General features: G+C 37.5%; 1 protein-coding gene across 1 annotated transcript in view; it reads right to left on the bottom strand.

Moving 5' to 3' along the window:
- Window positions 1-23,158, bottom strand: part of C2CD6 (C2 calcium dependent domain containing 6) — a 146,773-nt gene that overhangs the window by 98,085 nt on the left and 25,530 nt on the right. Inside the window, 4 exon segments of the mRNA XM_060302051.1 lie at window positions 4,798-4,877; window positions 6,557-6,625; window positions 7,556-7,600; window positions 13,194-13,313. Coding sequence (XP_060158034.1) covers window positions 4,798-4,877; window positions 6,557-6,625; window positions 7,556-7,600; window positions 13,194-13,313 — 314 coding nt within the window.

Below are 23,158 nucleotides of genomic sequence, written 5' to 3'. Positions count from 1 at the left end.
GCATTCTGGAACTGGGGAAATAACTATAGGATGGGTTTGGGGACCCACTGGGGCCCCCATGAGATGAATCAGAGTTAAAACTCCATTGACCACATGACCTCCATAAGCCCCTATTCTAACTGGTAGACAACAGTGACATTTTGGGTCTTCTGGAATTAGTGTCCATTCAGAGCCAGGGTCCAGTAGTCTCTGAAAACTCTATTTCCTTTTCTCTGATGCACAGTTACCCTGGTAAAAGGCTGTAGTTCCTTTGGGGGAATGCTGGGAGAAAGATTAACATAATTTTTGGCACTGTACTGAGGTCTCTCAAGGGGATCAGGCTTCCCCTTCATTCAAAGGGTTCTGGGTCTGTAAACTGGTTCAAACTGGGAACTGACTGAGGACCTCTGCTTTTATGATTTAGGTTAGACTTTTGTTCATTTGACCTAGAACTTTTCTGCTGATACAGATCAAGTAAGAATTTAGCAGGCTTCCTGTATATTCTATTTCTAGGAATATCATGATCAACCAGCCATGCCATAGGTCTACATGAATCAGACGATTGTGGTTGCTGCTTTGACCCTGCTGTCCATCACAGTAACCACACCCACCTTGCCACTTCAGGATCCAATTCCTCCCAGTTCACTTAGGTTTTCCAGTTCAGTGACTGCAGTTCCCACTGGCCTACAGAGAAGAGCAATCACAGGGCTCTTCAAGGGTGGGGATTCCCTCACAAACTTATTTGTCACAGTCATGGTGAAAGGTGTGTCTTCTGGAGCCTCCCAGGGTGAATAAGTAGGTCTTAAATGACAAATCCACTCTAACAGTACAATCTCCCTAAACCTTTGAATTCCTTCCTCTACATTAAACTAAAGTAGATCTGGCATTTTCAATCCACTCACAGTGGGCTATCTTTTGGTCCATGTTTCAGTAACCAACAAAGTGTTAGAGTCCTTTGTAACTCCCCAAGCTGCAAATTAAACGTAGAATCTCTGCTTAGTGAGCCCATATCCATAAATTCGATATGATCCAACTTTATGATCCTGCCACCACTATCCCATACCTTTAATATCCTCATACCCTCATACGTCCCCTGGATTTTTTTTTTTTTTTTTTGCGGTACGCAGGCCTCTCACTGTTGTGGCCTCTCCCGTTGCAGAGCACAGGCTCCGGACGCGCAGGCTCAGCGGCCATGGCTCACGGCCCCAGCCGCTCCGCGGCATGTGGGATCTTCCCAGACAGGGGCACGAACCCGTGTCCCCTGCATCGGCAGGCGGACTCTCAACCACTGCACCACCAGGGAAGCCTCCCCGGATTTTTATATATATAAATTAGAAAACTCAAGCAGTTCTTTCTGGAGTGTGGTGTACTTCCTCGTGGGTCACACTTTGAACCTCACCTTTAGGGGCTTGCTGGAACTTGAGTCTAGTTACAGGCCTAGAAGCAAAGGGGGGCCGTGGGGGTGAGTTTTGAGGAGAATCAACATCGTCTTGCATGGCAACTGCCTCAGAAGAGGCCATTACTATTTCTTCAAGTAATGCAGGGTTAATCCCCTCAGATGGGGTGGAAAGGCCACTACCACTTTTGCTGGGGGTGGAGAGGTCTCTTCCACTGGGGTTTGAGAGGTCACTTCAGCTGGCAAAGCAGATATATCAGAATTTATGGACTCAGCATCCCCAGCTTCATCAGAGTCTTCTCCTATTTTCCCATCCCAACTTTAAGGGTCCCACTTATTCCCAACCAATATCCTCACTTTAACAGTAGACACCCTGTGAGGCTGGGAGCTCAATTTGCGTTGTAATTCAGGCAGCGGCAGGATGAAATTCTGGCTTCGATTTTCAGCAATCTTAGCATTATGGCTATAGGAGATAAGGGTCTCCTACAGGGCATACATGGAAGATTTCAGGTCATTTACACAATGCTTGAGCTGGGAATTTGAATCCTTGAGCTCATTCTTTTCTCACCTTTGTCCATCAACATTAGGAATACCCAGCCAATTCATTATATTCATTAGTTTGACAAAAATGTTTGAAAGTATCATATATATAGTCACCCATATCTTTGCTTCTTTGCTTTGATTAGGGGTATCCAATGGGTGATATTTTTCACATCACTATTGCCAGATCACGCCATGGACTATCAGTGTCTCTTTACCACTAGAAATAGAGTCATTAGAGTCTTTAAATCTATAATCGGATTAGAGAGCTAATTCCACAAACCCCAGAACCAATTCAGAAAACTTGTCCTTAATCTTCTGTTTCTCTAGAGTCACACTCGGTATCAAAATCTGTATTAGTGAGAGCTGTTCAGAGAAACAGAACCAATAAGATGGAGAGAGAGGGGGAGAAAGAGAAAGACAGAGAGAAGTTCATTATAGGGAATTAATTTAAGTGATTATGGAAGCTGACAAGTCCAAAGATCTGCAAGATGAGTGGGTCAAGCTAGAGAGCCAGGAGAGCCAATGGTGCATAGTTCTAGTCCAAAAGTCTGCAGACTCAAGATCCAGGAAGAGCTGATGCTTCCATTCAAGTCCGAAGGCAGGAAAAAGCCAATGTTTCAGTCAAAGGCAATAAGGCAGGAGGAATTCTCTCTTACTCAGGGAAGGCTCAGATTTTTTGTCTATTGGGGCTCTCAACTGATTCGATGAAGCCCACCCACATTAGTGAGGGCAATCTGCTTTACTCAGTCTGCTGATTTAAATGTTAATCTCACTCAAAACATCCAGAATAATATTTGACCACATATCTGAGCACCCCTTGGCCCAGTCAGTTCGACACACCAAATTAACTGTCACACCCACCAAGTTATTGCCCTAGTCCAGATTGTCAGTATCTCTCATGTAGACTAATGCAACAGCTTCCTCCAATCCAATACTAAGCTACTTCTGTCCATATTCAATCCTATTGATAGGAACATATAAAATGCAAGTTGATCATGGTACTTCCTCTACTTAAAATTCTTCAATGGTTCTACATCTGAAGCACTTCCAAATTTTTCCAATAAAAAACTCCTGTGGGTAGAGGACAGTGAAGGTCTCTGGAGGTATAACTTAATGCAATCAGACACAAACCACACATCTTGGAATCATTTTGTTATCTTGAAAATTTGTGACTTTTTAATTCTACTGCATAATATATAAATGTTAATTTTAAGATAACATTTTCCCTCTCAAAATCTTTGAGCAAAGTAATACTCCAGAAAGATGCACCATATCTTCCAGTGCTTTGTGTTGCCCTGACACACCCCTGAGGACTCAAAAGAGTAAAATTTACTCACATTTGAGAAGCATAAACCTACAGTGATGATGATGGTGATGATAAAACATTTATTACTTTAATAAGTAGCTAACAACTGAGAATTCTATTTGCTACCATGTTCCAAGTGCTTTATATGTAACTTATTTAATCATTACAATAACTCAATTGGGTAGCTGTTATTTTTATCCCATTCAATAGATGAAGCACAAAGAGCCGAAGTAACTTGCTCAAGGTCACACAGCTAGTACCTGGCAGAGTCCATGTAGTCTGGACTCTAGAGCCTCACCTCTTGACCACCATATCTTGCCCGTGACTACTGCTTCAGCTCATCTCCCATTGCTCCTTTCCTTGCTCCTATGTGCTTTGCAACCCACAACAAACTACTCACTGTTCCCCATTGTAACATAGCCTCTTATGGCTCCCACCTTTTACTTATGTGCTGTCTTTGGGGAATGTGTCTCCTCGTCCTTACAAAATCAACCTGATGCACCACTACTCATTTTTCAAGTCTTACATCGAGCACTCTTTCTTTTGTGGATCCTTACTTGATAATACGATCCTCCTGACTCCCCCAAGAAGTATGGGAAGCCCCTTGGCTGTGTCCCCCAGACCTCTATGTTACCCTCTAGAAGGGCTCCATCTCATTTGTATTATCTTATTTTTTTTACATGTTACCTTTGCATTAAACCATGAGCTACTTGAGGGCAGGGACCAAGCCTCATTTATCTTTGTATTTTTAGTGCCTTGCAAACGTTCAATAAATGTTTATTGAATCAATGGATAAATAAGGAAATAATAATCAATAAACGTAAGAAAAACATTAAGCTTTGCTATTTCAACAAATCACCAATACCAAATGGACAACATTTATTTTTAATGATAATATCCAGTGCTGATAGGAAATCAGCACTTCAGAATATAATTTCCTATTCTATATCTAATTTCCTCAATCTCATTTCAAGTATTTTCCATTCCTTATTCTTGGATAGCACCATAGATTAAATATCTCTCTTTCAGGTGCTCATTTTTCTTTGATCTAATTTTACTGTTGAAATTGCAAGACTAATTGACATACTATACGTTAAGTTACTTTTGGCCTGCTAATTGCATTTTTTTGACCATAGGCTTTTTGCTGAAAATTTGGAAATAACAACTGGAGTGTGTGGAAGTGGGGGGTAATGCTACCATACTGCAGAGCAGAAAACTGGCAACTATTAGGCATCTTGATCTTAAAAGTTCCTCACCTCTTTCTGCAAAAGGAACATCTCACTGGCCAACTTTCCTTGTTAGGCTTCCCCTCCCTTCCCTCCTTCAGCCATGAAGTTGGCAACCCTTCTCTTCTTTTCTTATCTCCAGACCTCCTCAACTCCTCTCTCCAGGGCTACACCCTGTTTGGCTTTGTTTAGGCTTCCCCCTTAAACAAAACAATTCACTGCTTTCTTTATCTTGGAGTCTAGTTCATTCTGGCCATGACTTAAGACAACCAAAATTATCCATCAAATGGATTACATATTTTAAATGCCACATGATATAACTGCGTTAATAAGACTTTAACACTTACGTCACAGGGTCTGTTCTTTCTGGAGGTGGTGCAATATTCATAAACATAGATGGCTTAATAATTTTCTGAAGAGGTTTTAACTGAGGAAAATAATAGGTATATATTAACACTATTTAGTTACAATTCCAGTTCATCCTAATACTACTATCCCCCAGGACTTAAATGATATATATAAAGAGGAAAGGAATTAAGAGAGGAAGAAAGAATTAACATTGAGCACTAAGTATCTTCCAATAATTTTGCATCTTTAATATTATTTAATCATCCCAATAATCCTATGAGGTAGATAACTATGCCTATTTTACAGATAATACTGAAGATCAGTAATTGTTCAAGGGTTACCCAACAGGCATGAGAGCCAACATTTGAATGCAACTTTATCTCCTCCAGTGCAAGTCCTCTTTATACATTATCATGATAGGTAAGTAGGGGACTATGTTACTGAAAAGTTCATGGACATAAAATCAAATAGAACTTTTATTAAATTTCCCACTCTTTTCCTTACAATGCCTTTGTTCCTAGTTTTTAGTAGAGTCCACCTACATAAAACAATACAGTATTTGCCCAGTCTTATTTCAAAAGGATCTATCTCCCTAAGAATGGTATTGTTACATGTTATATCCAGATATAACACCTATCTCTGAACTTGGTACTCATAAACTTTGTCACAAAAAGGACTAAGCCTTTTGTGACACAGTTTAGGACTGATTAGGGATCCCTCTAAGGCCTAATTTATGATAAGAAAATAGGCAAAATGAAAAGAAAGAAAAATCAAAGCAGAAAGGGGAAAAAGAAAAAAAGCTCGTGTCTAGTGGCTTTCATCAATATATTACTTACCTGTGATTCAAAATATATTAAAAAACATTATAATATACCACAGGCAAAACTTAAAAATACATTTTACAGGGATTTCCCTGTTAACACACAGCAGTAGACTTATTTAATAAGACTGATGTACCGACTCTCAATTCCTAATTAAAAAACAGCCAAGAATATGAAAAATAGCAAAAACTGAAAAGTAAAGATTATATGTAAAGTATACAGGTCATTTCTCCTACATAACTGCAGTACTAATGGGACTGAATTTATAAATGCCCCAAAGCTGTGACAGTACCCAGGAATATCAAGATTTCTCTCAAACACTTGGTAGGAATATATGTTGCTACAATTTTTCTAGAACAATTCCTTGAAAAGGCCATTACTGACAATGATTTCCATTCTAGGAATCCGGTCTGAGGACATAATGAAAGAAAAGGATATAGGTTAATGTACAAAAATTTTCTCTGCAATATGGATATATGTAGTAAATTTAAAGGGGCAGGCTAAACCTAGGAAGATACCTTCTTTGGCCATATTACTCTCTTGATGAATCAAGAAGGGTTGATGTTGAAATAATCATGGGGAGAAAGGATTATATGTGATTAAAGTACAAAATATCTTAATAACATCAATGACTATTTTAATGATTATTTTTAGATATAAAAATACATTCATTTCTTGAATACTTAATTTTGTTTTCAATTACGTAAGTGTACACACACACAAAAGTATTATAATAAAGGCATTTCGAATAAAATCTCATTATTTAAAAATGTATAAGCAAACAATGGTAAAGTTTCATTTTTCTTTAGGCTAGAGAAAAATGGTGTTCTTTTAAAAATATTTTAAAGATTTTATCAAACTGGAAAGGATAGAGGCTCAGGAGGATGATTTAACTGAAGAGCTGCAGTAGAATTATTTTTAAAAGAGGGGAACTAACCTGATGTGAAAATCCATAACCAAAGTTTCCATAGGAGAACATAAATTCCACTTCTGCCCTGCAGATAAACTAAACATGTGCCAAACTTATTTTATTGTTTGATCAGAAAGATATTTTAATGGAGAGGTGATAACAAGTGATATTTTTACCTCACAAATCTATAAGTTAGAAAAACCAAAGCATGAATCTCTTGATTTAGAAAAAAAAATTTACACAAGTAACTCCTATAGAAGAATCTATGGCATTCCTGAAATGTTAAAAACCTTACGTTAAAGTTAAGGAATATTACGTGATTAAAATATGAAAAATATCAATTTACAATTGTTAATAGAATTATGCAAAGATACATATATACATATGTATTCATATCCATGTATATAATATTTTTAAGTATTTATTCACACTTTTCCCATCTCCACTTCTGTTTTCAGATAAAATTTTGATTTAGACAAGTGATTTCATCTCTCTGAACCACAGCTGGCTCATATGTGAAATGAAGGAGGGTGTCAGAGGTTATGCCCTCAAATGTCCATCATTCTGTTTTTTATGTTTCCTATCCCCGATCTGGCTACTGGCAGCAGAAGCCTCTCTAAGTAGATGATCAATTAATCAAGATAATAATTTTTAAGTACTTAAAAAGGAATTCAAGTAAGAACTGTAAACAACTCTTTAGAAACTCCTTAAGGAGGAAAATAATATTTCCTCAATTCAGTATGTGAGGATCCTAAGGCCATGCAAAGAAGTAGCCAGAGGCGTTTTCCTCTCTTACCCAATGATTTCTAATTTTTGTGTTCACCATTTAGCAGTAAGATAGCAGCATTTTAAAAAACGGTGGAGATGAAGATTGTGAGCAAATATTATACATTCTATTTAATATATTTCTATTAGTTCAAACAGTGACTGGTAGGGTAACAAAAGAATAAAAACAATATCAGAATAAAGTTACATGAAATGTTAAGTGTGTGCACAAAGCTTTGGAAGTTTCAGTAAAGTTCTTACTGTGTTTTTATTCAACATTCGGAGTTCTTCAGTAAAGCATCCTTTCTAGAAAAAGTAACAAACAATAAAATTCTTAAACATAGAAGCACTGATATAGTCCCTTGTATATTATCTAAATCATTTCATAAATTTTTAAAAATCAGGTAATGATGTTTAATGCACATATAAATTTAATAGCTAAAATACCAAAATAATGAATGTTTGGAAGAAAATAAAAATTCCAGGTTGTACCAGAAATAAATGTTAATATTTACATTTATGTTTTAAAGAAAAATGTTCCTGCTGCTTATACTTAGAGGAACTGCCAGGTCTGCACTCCTTTTGAGGGGTTAAACATGAATCTACATGATAGGCTGACTCATGACAGAACTGAGTGCTTCTCTCATCTCTTGGGGACTGTTGGGATCTTTTTAACCAGGAAAACATTTGGTATCCTTGGTCACCATCTCTGATCATCTCTGCTGTGCTATGAGTCCTCCCATCTAATCCAACATTCAATGGTTCTCTTTCTTTCCAGCATTTTCCACTGTGGCTCATGGAACCCCCATTCCACGGTTGACAAGCAACCTTCCATCTTTAACTGCTCCACTAAACATTTCCAGCTTTCTTTAGCTCAGACCTGCCTCATCACTAAGGATGCCGCTTCCATTATAGACTCCTCAAGTGAAGGCCCACATATCTCAAGGTTAGGTGGGGGGGTAGCATCCTCCATACTCTCTTCTATTGCTTCCAGATCTTATTATTTATTATCTTATTACACAGATAAAAAGTTTTCCTCTTTTAAGGCTCATGCTCTCTGGAATGTCTTTCAGACATTCTGGTCACTAATTCTCATTTAGTGAAAACTTTGGCACCTGGTCTACATGTCCTCTGTACTCCCAAAACATAGCAATCCACAAGAAGCTATTTAACACCTGTCCTCTCAGTTCCTGGTGAGGCATTATAATGAGGAAAGTAACAGGTGGTGGTACAATGACAGACATCACACAAAATTAGCATATCATATATATTCTTCATATAAAGTCACAAGATTTCTCAGAAAATTCATAAGTAATTGAAATTGATTTCCTTAATGATCCTGTCAACATGCTCTTTATAGCTTCTTGCTTTTTAAAGCTTCCCTTTTCCCAAAGTGGGGAGTGGAGAAACATCTTACTCTTCCAAGACTGCCTTTTTCTTCTCTTCTCTCTTAAAAATGGTGTCTCTGCTTTTGATGGAAAACTCAACCTACTTATTCATCTCCCTCATATATAAGTAAACTTTTATTCGTACTTTTAACTACTGTAAATGTCTTTGAATTATTTCTGAAGGTCCCACTGAGATCTACCCAATTGAGTCTTCATTAGAGCCAATTAAATGTTCATCCTGAATGTGGATCTAACTCATCCAAATCCACTGAGTTTTAGGCTTGCCTTCACCCAGCTCCACTGATGAGTTTCAATGTGTGACAATGAGCTACTTGGTTCCCTGTCCTGAATTTGATTCTGCTCCGTCCAAAGCAAGTTACATGGCTAAACGCAGTAGTCGGGGTGGGGAGCACTGTAGACTAGTCAAAGATATAGATACCTGGAGGCATGATTCTTTAGGGGGCATTACTCTAACAATCTTCCACACCTTTGAATTTTCTATCACCTTTCTCAAATAATTACAGTAGCTATCAATCTTTCTAATTGTTGAATTTATCACCTAGTCTTAGGCTCATCTGGTATGGATCATATAGCCTAACCAATGAACACAAATGGTACTGCAATTCATTCCAAAATTAACATTACATTCCCTTCTATAATCAATATAGAAATATTATAAACTCCAATATACTTATATGCCTTAACTGGACCCCAGACCTTAACAATTAGCTGATGTTTCTGGTTTCTCCCAGAGCCTCAAAGAAATCCAAAATGTATCAGGGATATGAAGGAACAAGGGGTTAATGATACAAGTACAGACCAATTACTTTTTTCTTTTTTTGGCTGCATTGGGTCTTCGTTGCTGCGCGTGGGCTTTCCCTAGTTGCAGTGAGTGGGGGCTACTCTTAGTTGCGGTGTGTGGGCTTCTCATTGCGGTGGCTTCTCTTGTTGCGGAGCACGGGCTCTAGGCGCATGGGCTTCAGTAGTTGTGGCACGCAGACTCAGTAGTTGTGGAGCACGGGTTTAGCTGCTCTGTGGCATGTGGGATCTTCCCGGACCAGGGCTCTAACCCGTGTCCCCTGCATTGGCAGGTGGATTCTTAAACCACTGCACTATCAGGGAAGCCCCAATAACTTTTTTTTTTAATAAAGTTATGCAAAACCTATTATGTGATTTATTTAATTCAATTCAGCATCTTTGGCCTCCAAAATCAGGCCAATTATATTCAGAAAGCAATTGATACCAATTGGTAATCATAAACAATACACGTGTACTTTCCAAGTATACAAGTGAGATAATTGTTGTACAATCAGATGGCCCTCCCATGCTTCCAAACATGATCTGTAGTTTGGGTCTTATCATCAGGTCTTTCCAACTCAACCAAGCACTAGATTTTACCAATCTGCATGAGGATTTCTACCATGGCTAGTAGTTCTATAATCAAGTGGTCTATAATCTATCCCTGCATGTGACCCAAATAGCAAATGATACAGCTCAAGCTTTAGAGACCAAAGAGATAAGCATAAATTTGCTGACTAGCATCATAAATTGTAAAAGGCCTTTTAATTTATGAAGGCAGTCAAAGGGTACAAACTTCTAGTTACAAGATAAATAAGTACTAGAGATGTAGTGTACAACATGATAAAAACAATGAACACCATGGCATGTTATACATGAAAGTTATTAAGGGAGTAAATCCTAAGAGTTCTGCTCATCATAAAAATTTTTTTTCTCTATTTCTTTAGTGTTTTGTCTATAGGAGATGATGGATATTCATTAAACTTATTGTGGTAATCATTTCATCAGGTATGTAAGCCAAATCATTATGCTGAACACCTTAAACTTGTACAGTGCTGCATGTAAATCACATCTCAGTAAAACCAGGAGAAAAAAAAGGCCCTCCTAAAAAGATGTTCAACATTACTAGCTGTTAGGGAACTGCAAATTAATACCACAATAACACTACACAGCCATCAGAATGGCTAAAATAAAGAATAGTGACACTACCAAATGCTGATGAGGATGCTGAGAAACTGGATCATTCATACATTTCTGGTGGGAATGTACAATGGCACAGCCACTACGGAAACCAGTTTGGCAGCTTCTTTAAAAACGGTACACACAAACTACCTTATGACCCAGAAATTTATCTGAGAAGCGAACACTATATTCACGCAAAAACCTGTGAATATAGTAACTTATTCATAACCACCAGAAACTGGAAACAGCCCAGATGTCCTCCAATGGGCGAATATTTAAACAAATTGTGGTACATTCACACCATGAAGTACTACTCAACAACAGAAAGGAATGAACTATGGATACATGCAGTAATCTGTATGATTCTCCAGAGAATCATGCTAACTGAAAACACGCCAATCCTAAAAGGTTACATTGAGAAAATTACAGAAATGAAGAACAGACTGGTGGTAACCAATTGTTAAGGAAGGGTAAGGGCAGGAAGGAAGTGGGTGTAGCTATAAAAGGGCAACATCAGGGATCCTTGCATAGATGGAAACGTTCTGTAGTTTGGTTGTGATACTTACCATAGTTTTGAAAGATGTTACCAGCAGGGGGAAAATGAGTACATAGGATCATGCTGTGTTATTTCTTTCAGCTGCATGTGAATCTATAATTATCTCAAAATAAAAGTTTAAAAAAAGGTCACTTGGCTATTTAAGGTGGGCCAAACTCATCCATGGGACTTATTCTCCCATTAGGCCTAGTTTGAATAGGGCTGGATACAAACTAAATGCAAAACATTTGTCTCATAGTTCTTATCTTCCTCTATTGTCTGATGTCCAGATGCTTAAATATTATTATAGAACTATCAGCCCAAGCCAACACCAAGCCAATAAAAGTGCATTAAAAAAAATAATAATAAGACCAAAGTCCTCATGGTAAACTTTGTACTTCTGGGATCTGCGTTTTGACCAAAAGGGGGTAACTGAGAAATTCTAATAAGGAAAATGATGTGATATTTAATTAAGGTAGAAGTGCCTGCAGAAGAATTCTGACAGATAATCCACAGAGGCAGCACACCACAGCTAAAATCATAAGGCTTTGGGGGGAAATCCATAAACAACCAAAATTTCTTTCTCTGATAACTCTGATCAATAAATAACATGGTCTCTTTACCTACGATGTAGCAATTCTTCATAGAGATTCATAGAGGGCAATTCATCATAATGTAGAGACTTTCTGCAGATACGCACTGGAAGATATGTTCAAAAAAATTCACTGCAGCAATGTGCACAATAGTAAAAAACTGAAAACAATCAAAATATCCATTAAAAAGTTATAGATAGGGCTTCCCTGGTGGCGCAGTGGTTGAGAGTCCGCCTGCCGATGCAGGGGACGCGGGTTCGTGCCCCGGTCCTGGAAGATCCCACATGCCGCGGAGCGGCTGGGCCCGTGAGCCATGGCCGCTGAGCCTGCGTGTCCGGAGCCTGTGCTCCGCAACGGGAGAGGCCACAACAGTGAGAAGCCCGTGTACAGCAAAAAAAAAAAAAAAAATTATAGATAAATAAACTGGGGAATACTCTCACATGGAACGTATACAGCAGTGAAAAAATGAATACTAGCTAATGAAATTAAGTGTATTAATCTTAGAAACATAATATGTTTAGAAACACAAAAGATACAACTTTTTGTAACTTATATTAAGTAGTAAAACTATGAAAAGAGCAAGAAAATATTAAATACAAAGTTCAGAAGAATCATTATCTTTTCTTGGAGGAAAGGGCAGGCGGCAGTAGACAGCGAGAGAGAAGGAACCACAGAATCTGTGTATAAACTCTGCCTAAAACTTTGGCTGACTCCTAAATGACACATGCACAGGGCAGACTGCAAGCAGCCCAGCTAAAGATAAAAGAACTGAAGTGAAACTGGCACTCACAATTAAGAGAGTTTGTGGTTTGTGTCTCGTTTAGAAACATCTCAGAAAACAAAATGAAACAAACAAATAAGCATGCTTAGTCTTTTATGTTGTTAGGTTGTATCATTGCCCTTCCAGAAAATAAATTTTTAAAAACACAGAGAACAAACGTATGGATACCAAGGGGAAAATGGGTAGGGGATGGGATGAGTTGGGAGATTGGGACTGACATACATACACTATTGATACTATGTATAAAATAGATAACTGGTGAGAGCCTACTGTATAGCACAGGGAACTCTACTCAGTGCTCTGTGGTGACCTAAATGGAAGGGAAGTACAAAAAAGAATGGATCTATGTATACGTATTGCTGATTCACTTTGCTGTACGGTAGAAACTAACACGATATTGTAAGGCAATTATACTGCAATAAAAATTTTAAAAAAACATTATGCTGTTACAAACTAACTTTTTTTTTGAGCCAGAGGAAGATATTGTTTACTAAGCACATGAGTTTACTAAGCACATAACACAGATAATAAGCAAAAGGAGTCCATCAGGTACAGATAAATCTTAACAACAAACACCAACTGGACAATGTGATACCAAGGTGAAAAAAATTTTGATACGTACCTGAATTACTTCATAAAGATGTACCTGAACACTCCCTAATAAGAGAAGATATTTTGTACTGTCATGTTGCATTAGTTCTAAGTAAATATTATTCTTCTCATCATCTTGACGTCGAGGAACCTTGATACAAAATACATATGAAAAGAAGCATTAAATTTTCAGTCTGAATTTCAGACATAATTTCTGAACAAATACATCCATAAAATACACTTTTTGAAACACCCATTTTTTGGAAACACCCATTGCCTATACACTCTCTTCTTAACTCTATTCAAAAGTTTAGCCTAAATACTCTACTGAAACTACATTATCAAAGGTAGTCCAGTAACCAATATCCAACCCAAATAATCTAGGTAATCCAAACATTTAATACCAAAAGACATCCAACATCCTTTTCTTTTTTCTTTTACTTTTTGATAAAGTGTATATCATTGTCTCAGCTTGAAACTCTCTTCCAACCTTGAGCTTTGTAACACAATACCACTATTACAAGACCTTTAAAGTTCATATACTCTTTTGCTAATTTGAAATAAATCTCATGCCTCCCCACCCTAATATTCTAGGTGCCCTTAAAAACATTTTTTAATTGAGATATTATTGACATATCACATTGTATTACTTTTAGCTGTACAACATAATGATTTGGTATTTGTATAAATTATAAAATGATTATCACTGTAAGTTTAGGTAATATCCATCATCACACAGTTACAATTATTTTCTTGTGATGAGAACTTTTAAGATCTACTCTCTTAGCAACTTTCAAATATATAATACATTATTGTTAACTACAGTCACCTTGCTGTACATTAGATCTCAAGGACTTATTTATCTATTTATCTTATAACTGGAAGTTTGCACATTTTGACCACCTTCATCCATTTCACCCACCCCCAAACCCCACCTCTGGCAACCACCAATCTATTTGTTCTCTTTAACTATGAGTTCATTTTTTTTCCTTCTTCTTTTTTTTTTTTGGCTGCACCACACGGCTTGCAGGATCTTAGTTCCCTGACCAGGGATTGAACCCGTGTCCTCAGCAGTGAAAGCACGGAGTCCTAACCCCTGGACTGCCAGGGAATTTCCTCATTTTATTTTCTTAGATTGTCCATATAAATGATCATACCATATTTTTCTTTCTCTGTCTGACTTATTTCACTTAGCATAATGCCCAAATCCAACCACATTGTTGCAAATGGCAGGGTTTTTTCTTTTTTATGGCTGAGTAAGATTTCATTATGTATATATACCACATTTTTCTAATCCATTCACTGTGGATGGACACTTAGGTTGTTTCCACGTCTTGGCTATTGTAAATGCTGCGATGAACATGAGGGTGCAGATACCTTTTTGAGACCATGATTTCATTTTCTTTGGATAAATACCCAGAGGAGGAATTGCTAGATCATCTGGTAGTTCTAGTTTTAATTTTTTGAGGAAACTCCATATTTTTTTCCACAGTGGCTGCAACAATTTACATTCCTACCAACAGTACACAAGTGTTCCCTCTTCTCCACATCCTCACCAACATTTTACCAGGTGTGGGGTGATATCTCACTGTGGTTTTGATTTGCATTTCTCTGATGATTACTGATGTTGAGTACCTTTTCATGGACCTGTTAGCCATTTGTATGTTTTCTTTGGAAGAATGTCTATTCAGATCCTCTACCCATTTTTTAATTGGATTGTTTGGGGTTTTTTTTTCTACTGAGTTGTAGTACTTTATATATTTTGGACATTAACCTCTTATCAGATATATGATTTGCAAATATTTTACTGCATTCTGTAGGTTACATTTTCATTTTGTTGATCGCTTCCTCAGCCGTACAAAAGCTTTTTAGTTTAATGTAGTCCCACTTGTTTATTTTTTGCTTTTGGGGTCAAATCCAAGAAAAATCATTGCTAAGACCAATGTCAAGGAATTACCGCCTATGTTTTCTTCAAGAAATTTTATGGTTTCAGGTCTTATGTTCAACTTTTTAATCTATTTTGTTTCTTTTTATGTATGGTATAAGATAGTGGTCCAGTTTCCCCAACACCATTTACTGAAGAAACTGCCCTTTCCCCATTGTATATTCTTGGCTCCTTTATCATAAATTAATTGACCATATATATGTGGGTTTATTTTGGGGCTCTCTATTCTGTTCCTTTGAGCTACGTGTCTTTTTTTATGCCAATAGCATATTGATTACTATAGTTTTGTAATATAGTTTGAAATCAGAAGTGTGACGCCTCTAGCTTTAATCTTTCTCGAGATTGCTTTGGTTATTTGGGGTCTTCTGTGGTTACAACAAAATTTAGGATTGTTCTCCTATCTCTGTAAAAAGTGCCATTGGAATTTTGATAGAGATTGCATTGCTTCAGGTAGTATGAACATTTTAACAGCATTAATTCTTCCAATCCATAAGCATGGAATACCTAGCCATTTGTGTCTTCTTCAAATTCTTTTATCAAAGTCTTATAGTTTTCAGTGTACAGGCCTTTCACCCCCTTGATTAAATTTATCCCTAGGTATTTTATTCTTTTTGATGCAATTGTAAATGAGACTTAATTTTTCTGACAGTTTGTTATTAGTGTATAGAAATGCAACTGGTTTTGTACATTGATTTTGTATCCTGCAATTTTACTGAATTTATTAGTTCTAACAGGTTTTTTTGTGTGTGTGGAGTCTAGATTTTTCTATATATAAGATGTCATCTGCAAATAGAGACAGTTTTTCTTCTTCCTTTCTAATCTGGATGCCTTTCATTTTTCCTTCCTAACTGCTCCAGCTAAGACTTCCATTATCATGTTGAATAAAGTGGCAAGAGTGGGCAGCCTTGTTTTGTTCCTAATCTTAGAGGAAAAGCTTTCAGTTTTTCACCATTGAGTATAATATTAGCTGTGGGTTTTTCATATATGGCCTTCATTATGTTGAGGTACATTCCCTTTTTACCCACTTTTTTGAGAGTTTTGTCATGAATGGATGTTGAATTTTGACTGCATCTATTGAGATGATCATGTAATTTTTATCCTTTTTATTAATGTGGTGTATAATATAGACTGATTTGCAGATGTTGCACTACCCCTGCATCCCTGGAGAAAATCCTACTTAATCATATTAATGTAACATGTATGATTCTTTTAATGTATTGCTGAATTTGGTCTGCGAATCATTTGTTGAGGATTTTTGCATCCATGTTCATCAGGGATATTAGCCTGGAATTTTCTTGTAGTGTCCTTGTCTGGTTTTGGTATCACAGTGATGCTGGCCTTGTAACATGAGTTTGGATGTGCTCCCTTCTCTTTTATTTTTTGGAAGAGTTTGAGAAAGACTGCTATTAATTCTTCTTTAAATATTTGGTATGCCTTAGAAGCAAACACGAGTATTCCTTAGAAGTGCTACTTTCACCCTAGACCTCAAAAAAGGTCCACGAATAATTTTCCAAGGAAAATGAGCATACCAAATGCATACCAATGTTTCCTTCATTGATCACTTTCACCAATGATCTGTCCATTGGTGAAAGTGGGGTGTTAAAGTCCCCTACTATTATTGTGTTACTGTTGATTTCCCCTTTTATGGCTGTTAGCACTTGCCTTATGTATTGAGGTACTCTTATGTTGGGTGCATAAATATTTACAATGGTTATATCTTCTTCTTGGATTGATCCCTTGATCATTACGTAGAGTCCTTGTCTCTTGTAACAGTCTTTATTTTAAAGTCTATTTTGTCTGATATGAGAATTGCTACTCCAGCTTTCTTTTGATTTCCATTTGCATGGAATATCTTTTTCCATCCCCTCACTTTCAGTCTGTAAGTGTCGCTAGGTCTGAAGTGGGTCTCTTGTAGGCAGCATATATATGGGTCATGTTTTTGTATCCATTCAGCCAGTCTTTTGGTCTTTTGGTGGGAGCTTTTAATCCGTTTACACTTAAGGTAATTATCGATATGTATGCTCCTATTACCATGTTCTTAATTGTTTTGGGTTTGTTATTGTAGGTCATTTCCTTCTCCTGTGTTTCCTGCCTAGAGCAGTTCCTTTAGCATTTGTTGTAAAGCTGGTTTCGTGGTGCTGAATTCTCTTAGTTTTTGCTTGTCTGTAAAGGTTTTAATTTCTCCATCAAATCTGATGGAGGTCCTTGTTGGGTAGCGTAATCTTGGTTGTAGGTTTTTCCCTTTCATCACTTTAAAAATGTCCTGCCACACCTTTCTGGCTTACAGAGTTTCTGCTGAGAAATCAGCTGTTAACCTTATGGGGATTCCTTGTATGTTATTTGTTGCTTTTTCCTTGCTGCTTTTAATATTTTTTCTTTGTATTTAATTTTTGATAGTTTGATTAATATGTGTCCTGGCATGTTTCTCCTTGGATTTATCCTGTATGGGACTCTCTGTGCTTCCTGGACTTGATTGACTATTTCCTTTCCCATATTAGGGAAGTTTTCAACTATAATCTCTTCAAGTATTTTCTCAGACCCTTTCTTTTTCTCTTCTTCTGAGAACCCTATAATTCGAATGTTTGTGTGTTTAATGTTGTCCCAGAAGTCTCTGAGACTGTCCTCAATTCTTTTCATTCTTTTTTCTTTATTCTGCTCTGCGATAGTTATATATATTTCCACTATTTTATCTTCCAGGTCACTTATATGTTCTTCTGCCTCAGTTATTCTGCTATTGATTCCTTCTAGAGAATTTTTAATTTCATTTATCGTATTCATCACTGTTTGTTTGCTCTTTAGTTCTTCTAGGTCCTTGTTAAACGTTTCTTGTATTTTCTCCATTCTATTTCCAAGATTTTGGATCATCTTTACTATCAATACTCTGAATTCTTTTTCAGGTAGACTGCCTATTTCCTCTTCATTTATTTAGTCTGGTGGGTTTTTACCTTGCTCCTTCATCTGTTGTGTATTTCTCTGTCTTCTCATTTTGCTTAACTTACTGCATTTGGGATCTCCTTTTCCCAGGCTGCAGGTTTGTAGTTCCTGTTGTTTTTGGCATCTGCTCCCAGTGGGTAAGGTTGGTTCAGTGGGTTGTGTAGGCTTCCTGGTGGAGGGGACTAGTGCCTGTGTTCTGGTGGATGAGGCTGGATCTTGTCTTTCTGGTGGGCAGAACCATGTCTGGTGGTGTGCTTTGGGGTGTCTGGAACTTATGATTTTAGGCAGCCTCTCTGCCAATGGGTGGTGTTGTGTTCTTGTCTTGCTAGTTGTTTGGTATGGGGTGTCCAGCACTGTAGCTTGCTGGTTGTTGAGTGGAGCTGGGTATTAGTGTTGAGATGTAGATCTCTGGCAGAGCTTTCGCCATTTGATATTACGTGGGGCCGGGAGGTCTCTGGTGGTCCAATGTTCTGGACTCAGCTCTCCCACTTCAGAGGCTCAGGCCTGACATCTGGCCAGAGCACCAAGACCCTGTCAGCCACACAGCTCAGAAGAAAAGGGAGAAAAAAATAGAAAGAAAGAAAAAAGAAAAATAAATAAACAAAAAGTTATTAAAATAAAAGTAAAAAAATTAAAAAGTAATAAAAAACAGAAAGAAATAAAGAGAGCAACCAAACCAATAAACAAATCCATCAATGACAACAAGTGCTAAAAACTATACTAAAAAACAAAACAAAAGGAAAGACAGAACCCTAGGACAAATGGTAAAAGCAAAGGTATATAGACAAAATCACACAAAGAAGTATTCACACACTCACAAAAAGAGAAAAAGGAAAAAATATACATCTATATTTTATAAAAAGGAAGAGAGCAACCAAATCAATAAACAAATCTACCAATTATAATAAGCTCTAAATACTAAACTAAGATAAACATAAAACCAGAAACAAATTAGATGCAGAAAGCAAACCCCGAGTCTATAGATGCTCCCAAAGTCCACCCCCTCAATTTGGGATGATTCGTTGTCTATTCAGGTGTTCCACAGATGCAGGGTATATCAAGTTGATTCCGGAGATTTAATCCGCTGCTCCTGAGGCTGCTGGGAGAAATTGCCCTTTCTCTTCTTTGTTTGCACAGCTCCTGGGGTTCAGCTTTGGATTTTGCCCCACCTCTGTGTGTAGGTCACCTGAGGGAGTCTGTTCTCTGTCCAGACGGGATCTTTGTTGCGGCATGTGGGATCTTTTGTTGTGGTACACGGGCTCTTTGTTGCAGCACATGGGCTCTAGTGCACGTGGGCTCAGTAGTTGTGGCACACAGACTTAGTTGCCCCATGGCACGTGGGATCTTAGTCACCCAACCTGGGATCAAACCCACGTCCCCTGCATTGGAAGGCAGATTCTTAACCACTGGACCACCAGGGTAGTCCCTGACCTCCACTGTTTCTGATGGGAAGTATGCTGTTATTCTTACTGTTGTTCACTTGAATGTCATGTGTTTTTTCCCTCTGGCTACCTTTAAGATTTTCTTTTTATTTTTAGCAGTTTGACTATGATGTATTTTGGTGTGATCATCTTTGTACTTATTTTGCTTGAGGTTCACTGAGTTTCTTGAATCTATAGATTGATGTCTCTCATCAACTTTGGAAAATGTTTGGCAGAGAAAATTCTAAAATATTAAATATTCTAAATACTTCCTCTTCTTTCCTTCTGGAATGTAATTACACATCTATAAACTGAGTGATATTGCCCACTGGTCTCTTCCATTTTTCAATCTTTTTTCTCTCTAAGCCCCAATTTGAATGATTTCTATTGACTTGTCTTTCAGTTAACAGATCCTTCTGTTCTGTTCAGAATGCTTTGAAACATTTCAAATGAATTTTTCATGTCAATATTATATTTTTCATATCTAGAATCTCCATTTGGTTCTTTTTAGTTTCCATTCTCTTCAAAATTCCCATTGTGATCATCCATTTTGTCCTCCTTTTCCACTTTGACACATTTATGATAGTTATAACGTTCCAGTCTGCAGATTCAAACATTTGGGTCACCTGTGGGTTTACCCCTATTGTCTGTTTTTATTTCCCCATGAATAGCAATTTTTTATTATATGATGGGCATTGTGAAGGATATGTAATAGAGACTCTGGGTTTTTTTTGTTTTTGTTTTTGTTTTTGTGGTACGCGGGCCTCTCACTGTTGTGGCCTCTCCCGTTGTGGAGCACAGGCTCAATATGCGCAGGCTCAGCGGCCATGGCTCACGAGCCTAGCCGCTCCGCGGCATGTGGGATCCTCCCGGACCAGGGCATGAACCCGGGTCCCCCGCACTGGCAGGTGGACTCTCAACCACTATGCCACCAGGGAAGCCCGAGACTCTGGGTTTTTATATCTTCCTCTAAGAACTACTGAGTTCTTTTCTGGAAGGCAATCAACTACTGGAAGATCATCTTGATTCTATAAAAAAGTTTGAGGATAGGTCTGTTTCACTTTTTGTCCTTAGTCCTAGTAGGTTTAACCCTTACCCTTAGGACATGATCCTATTCCTAAGACCTGGCCTTTCTGGGATCTCAACTGAATACTGAGCATGTTCAACAAGTTCTCTCCACTTTAGCTGCATCAGACTCCAATGACTCTGAATTTGTGACTTCTGAAATCTCTATTCAGCTCTCAGCTCTCCAGCACTTGTTCTCTGTAATTTCTCCTACAAACTCCCCTTGCACGTGCACACTTTAGGATCCAGCCAAGAACCTGAGTGGAAAACCTACACAGATTTCTAGCGCTCCTTATCTGCTGCTCCCTCCTCTCTAATACCCTGCTTTACAAATTCCAGGCACCTTAGCAGCCCAAAACTCATCTGTTTCCTCTGCTCAGCCTCTGCTTCCTCCACCCAGAAAGACTGTTACTTTCTGCTTGGGTTTCACGTCTCTGTGCCAGATTTGCTGCCAGACAGAAAGCTATTGTAAACGTGGAGCTCACCTCTTGTGCTTCCCTTCTCTTAAGGATTGCAGCCCTCCAAATTCCCATTGTCAAATACCAAAAAATATTTTACTAGTTTTAGGGTTGTTTAGAAGAGAAGAATAAATCTAATATCAGCTGCTCCAGCACGGCCAGAACAGAAATCCTCTACTATTCATTCTTTGATATGAGTTTTGGTTTAATATCACTTACCCAACAGCTTTCCAGAACAATTAAACTAGGTTAAATCCACTTGCTATTCCTTTTTATTTTTTGGTGTGTATGTTTTTATTTTTAACCTAGATCTACTTTGTAAGCTCTAGCAAATTAACGTCCTAGAGTATATACAGTATAATTTTATTTTATCCTAGTTAGGTAGTACATAGTTTAAAAGTCAAACAGTTTTACAATGGCTAAATCAAAGAAATGTTTTTTCTTCCACTTGTATTAACTGTTTTTTTCCCCTATATTTTAGGATGTTTCAACATGTATAACTGATTCACTTTGTTATAAAGCAGAAACTAACACACCATTGTAAAGCAATTATACCCCAATAAAGATGTTAAATAAAAAAAAAAAAAAGCTTGCTGGCCAGGGAGAGAATTTCCCTCCCCGGGCTAGCCAGATCCTAGAGATAGCAAAGCGCTTGGCTTGATAGTAGCACATCTTTCATAGGCTAACTAACCAATCTCAAGTCTATAGCCCTAACCACCTCCTTATCTCTCACAATTTCCCTTGCCCTAAATCATCCCAGGGCCAGGTACCAGGCAACTAGAGACTATACTACAGCCCAAAGCCTGCTGGAATTATTCAGACTAGTCAATTCTAAACTGTTGAATCCCACCCTGCATTACCTTTCTCAAGGAAACCCCAATAAAGGCTTTGGCTTGGGCTCTCCCCTTGCTTCCGTCTTCTGCCTCCTGACCACCCTGAAACTTCCGGGGTGGTATGGTGTGGTGTGTCCCTTTTTCTCAGGAAATATAAATAGTAAATTCTTCTTTCAATGGCATTACCCTCTCTATGTCGTCATTCAGTCATACTTCCATAAATTCAATCCCACGTATAATTTAGTACACTACCCAACCCACTACCTAATTTTCACTCTTCAGAAGCCACCTTTCAACCTTTTTAAGGGATTTCTCTGGTTTGGGGCATAAAATCATGTTACTAATTACTTTTTTTTTTTCTTTTTAGTTTTTAGATACTATCTATTTTTTTAACTGAAGTATAGTTGATGCATAATATTATATAAAGTACAGGTGTACAATATAGTGATTCACAGTTTTTAAAAGTTATACTCCATTTATAGTTATTATAAAATATTTGCTATATTCCCCATGTTGTACAATATATCCTTGTAGCTTGTTTTATACCTAATATTTTGTACCTCTTAATTCCCCACCCCTATTTTGCCCCTTCCCCTTCCCTCTCCCCACTGGTAACCACTAGTTGGTCCTCTGTATCTATGAGTCTTCTTTTTTGTTATATTCACTAGTTTGTTGTATGTTTTTAGATCTCACATATAAGTGATATCATACAGTATTTGTCTTTCCTGACTTATTTCACTTAGCATAATGCCCTCCAAGTCCATCCATGTTGCTGCAAATGGTAAAATTTCATTCTTTTTTATGGCCGAGTAGTATTCCATCATGTGTATGTACATTCATATATGTATGTATGTATGTATATATATCTTCTTTATCCATTCATCTGTTGATGGACATTTAGGTTGCTTCCATATCTTGGCTACTGTAAATAATGCTACTATGAACACTGAAGTCATGTATATATCATCTACTGACTGCTTATTGTGGAAGAAAAATATTCACTCTCAACATCCTCCTCCCACAATTTTCACGTTTCTTTTCCCCTCAGTCCTCCAGTATATTATATATCATTTTTTTGTTAGAATAATACTTAGTGTTTATATTATTATGTATATGTAACTTTTTTCAGGGTTTAATAATATACTTACAATGATCGTATTTCTTGCCCTGTATCATTTTTTAATTTCCCTGGAGTTAATATGTGTCTTGCTTTTTTAATGTTTCTTTGTTTGCTTGTACAATTTTCTATGTAAATATTACTAGGTCATTCCCAAACTCTCCATTAGAGTTCCACTAAAACTCTCCTCTTATTATACTCAAACTAATAGCGCCTATTAAAA

This window comes from Globicephala melas, chromosome 7 (assembly GCF_963455315.2).
Source record: "Globicephala melas chromosome 7, mGloMel1.2, whole genome shotgun sequence".
Lineage (NCBI taxonomy): Eukaryota > Metazoa > Chordata > Mammalia > Artiodactyla > Delphinidae > Globicephala > Globicephala melas.
This window is presented reverse-complemented; position numbering and strand designations above follow the sequence as displayed.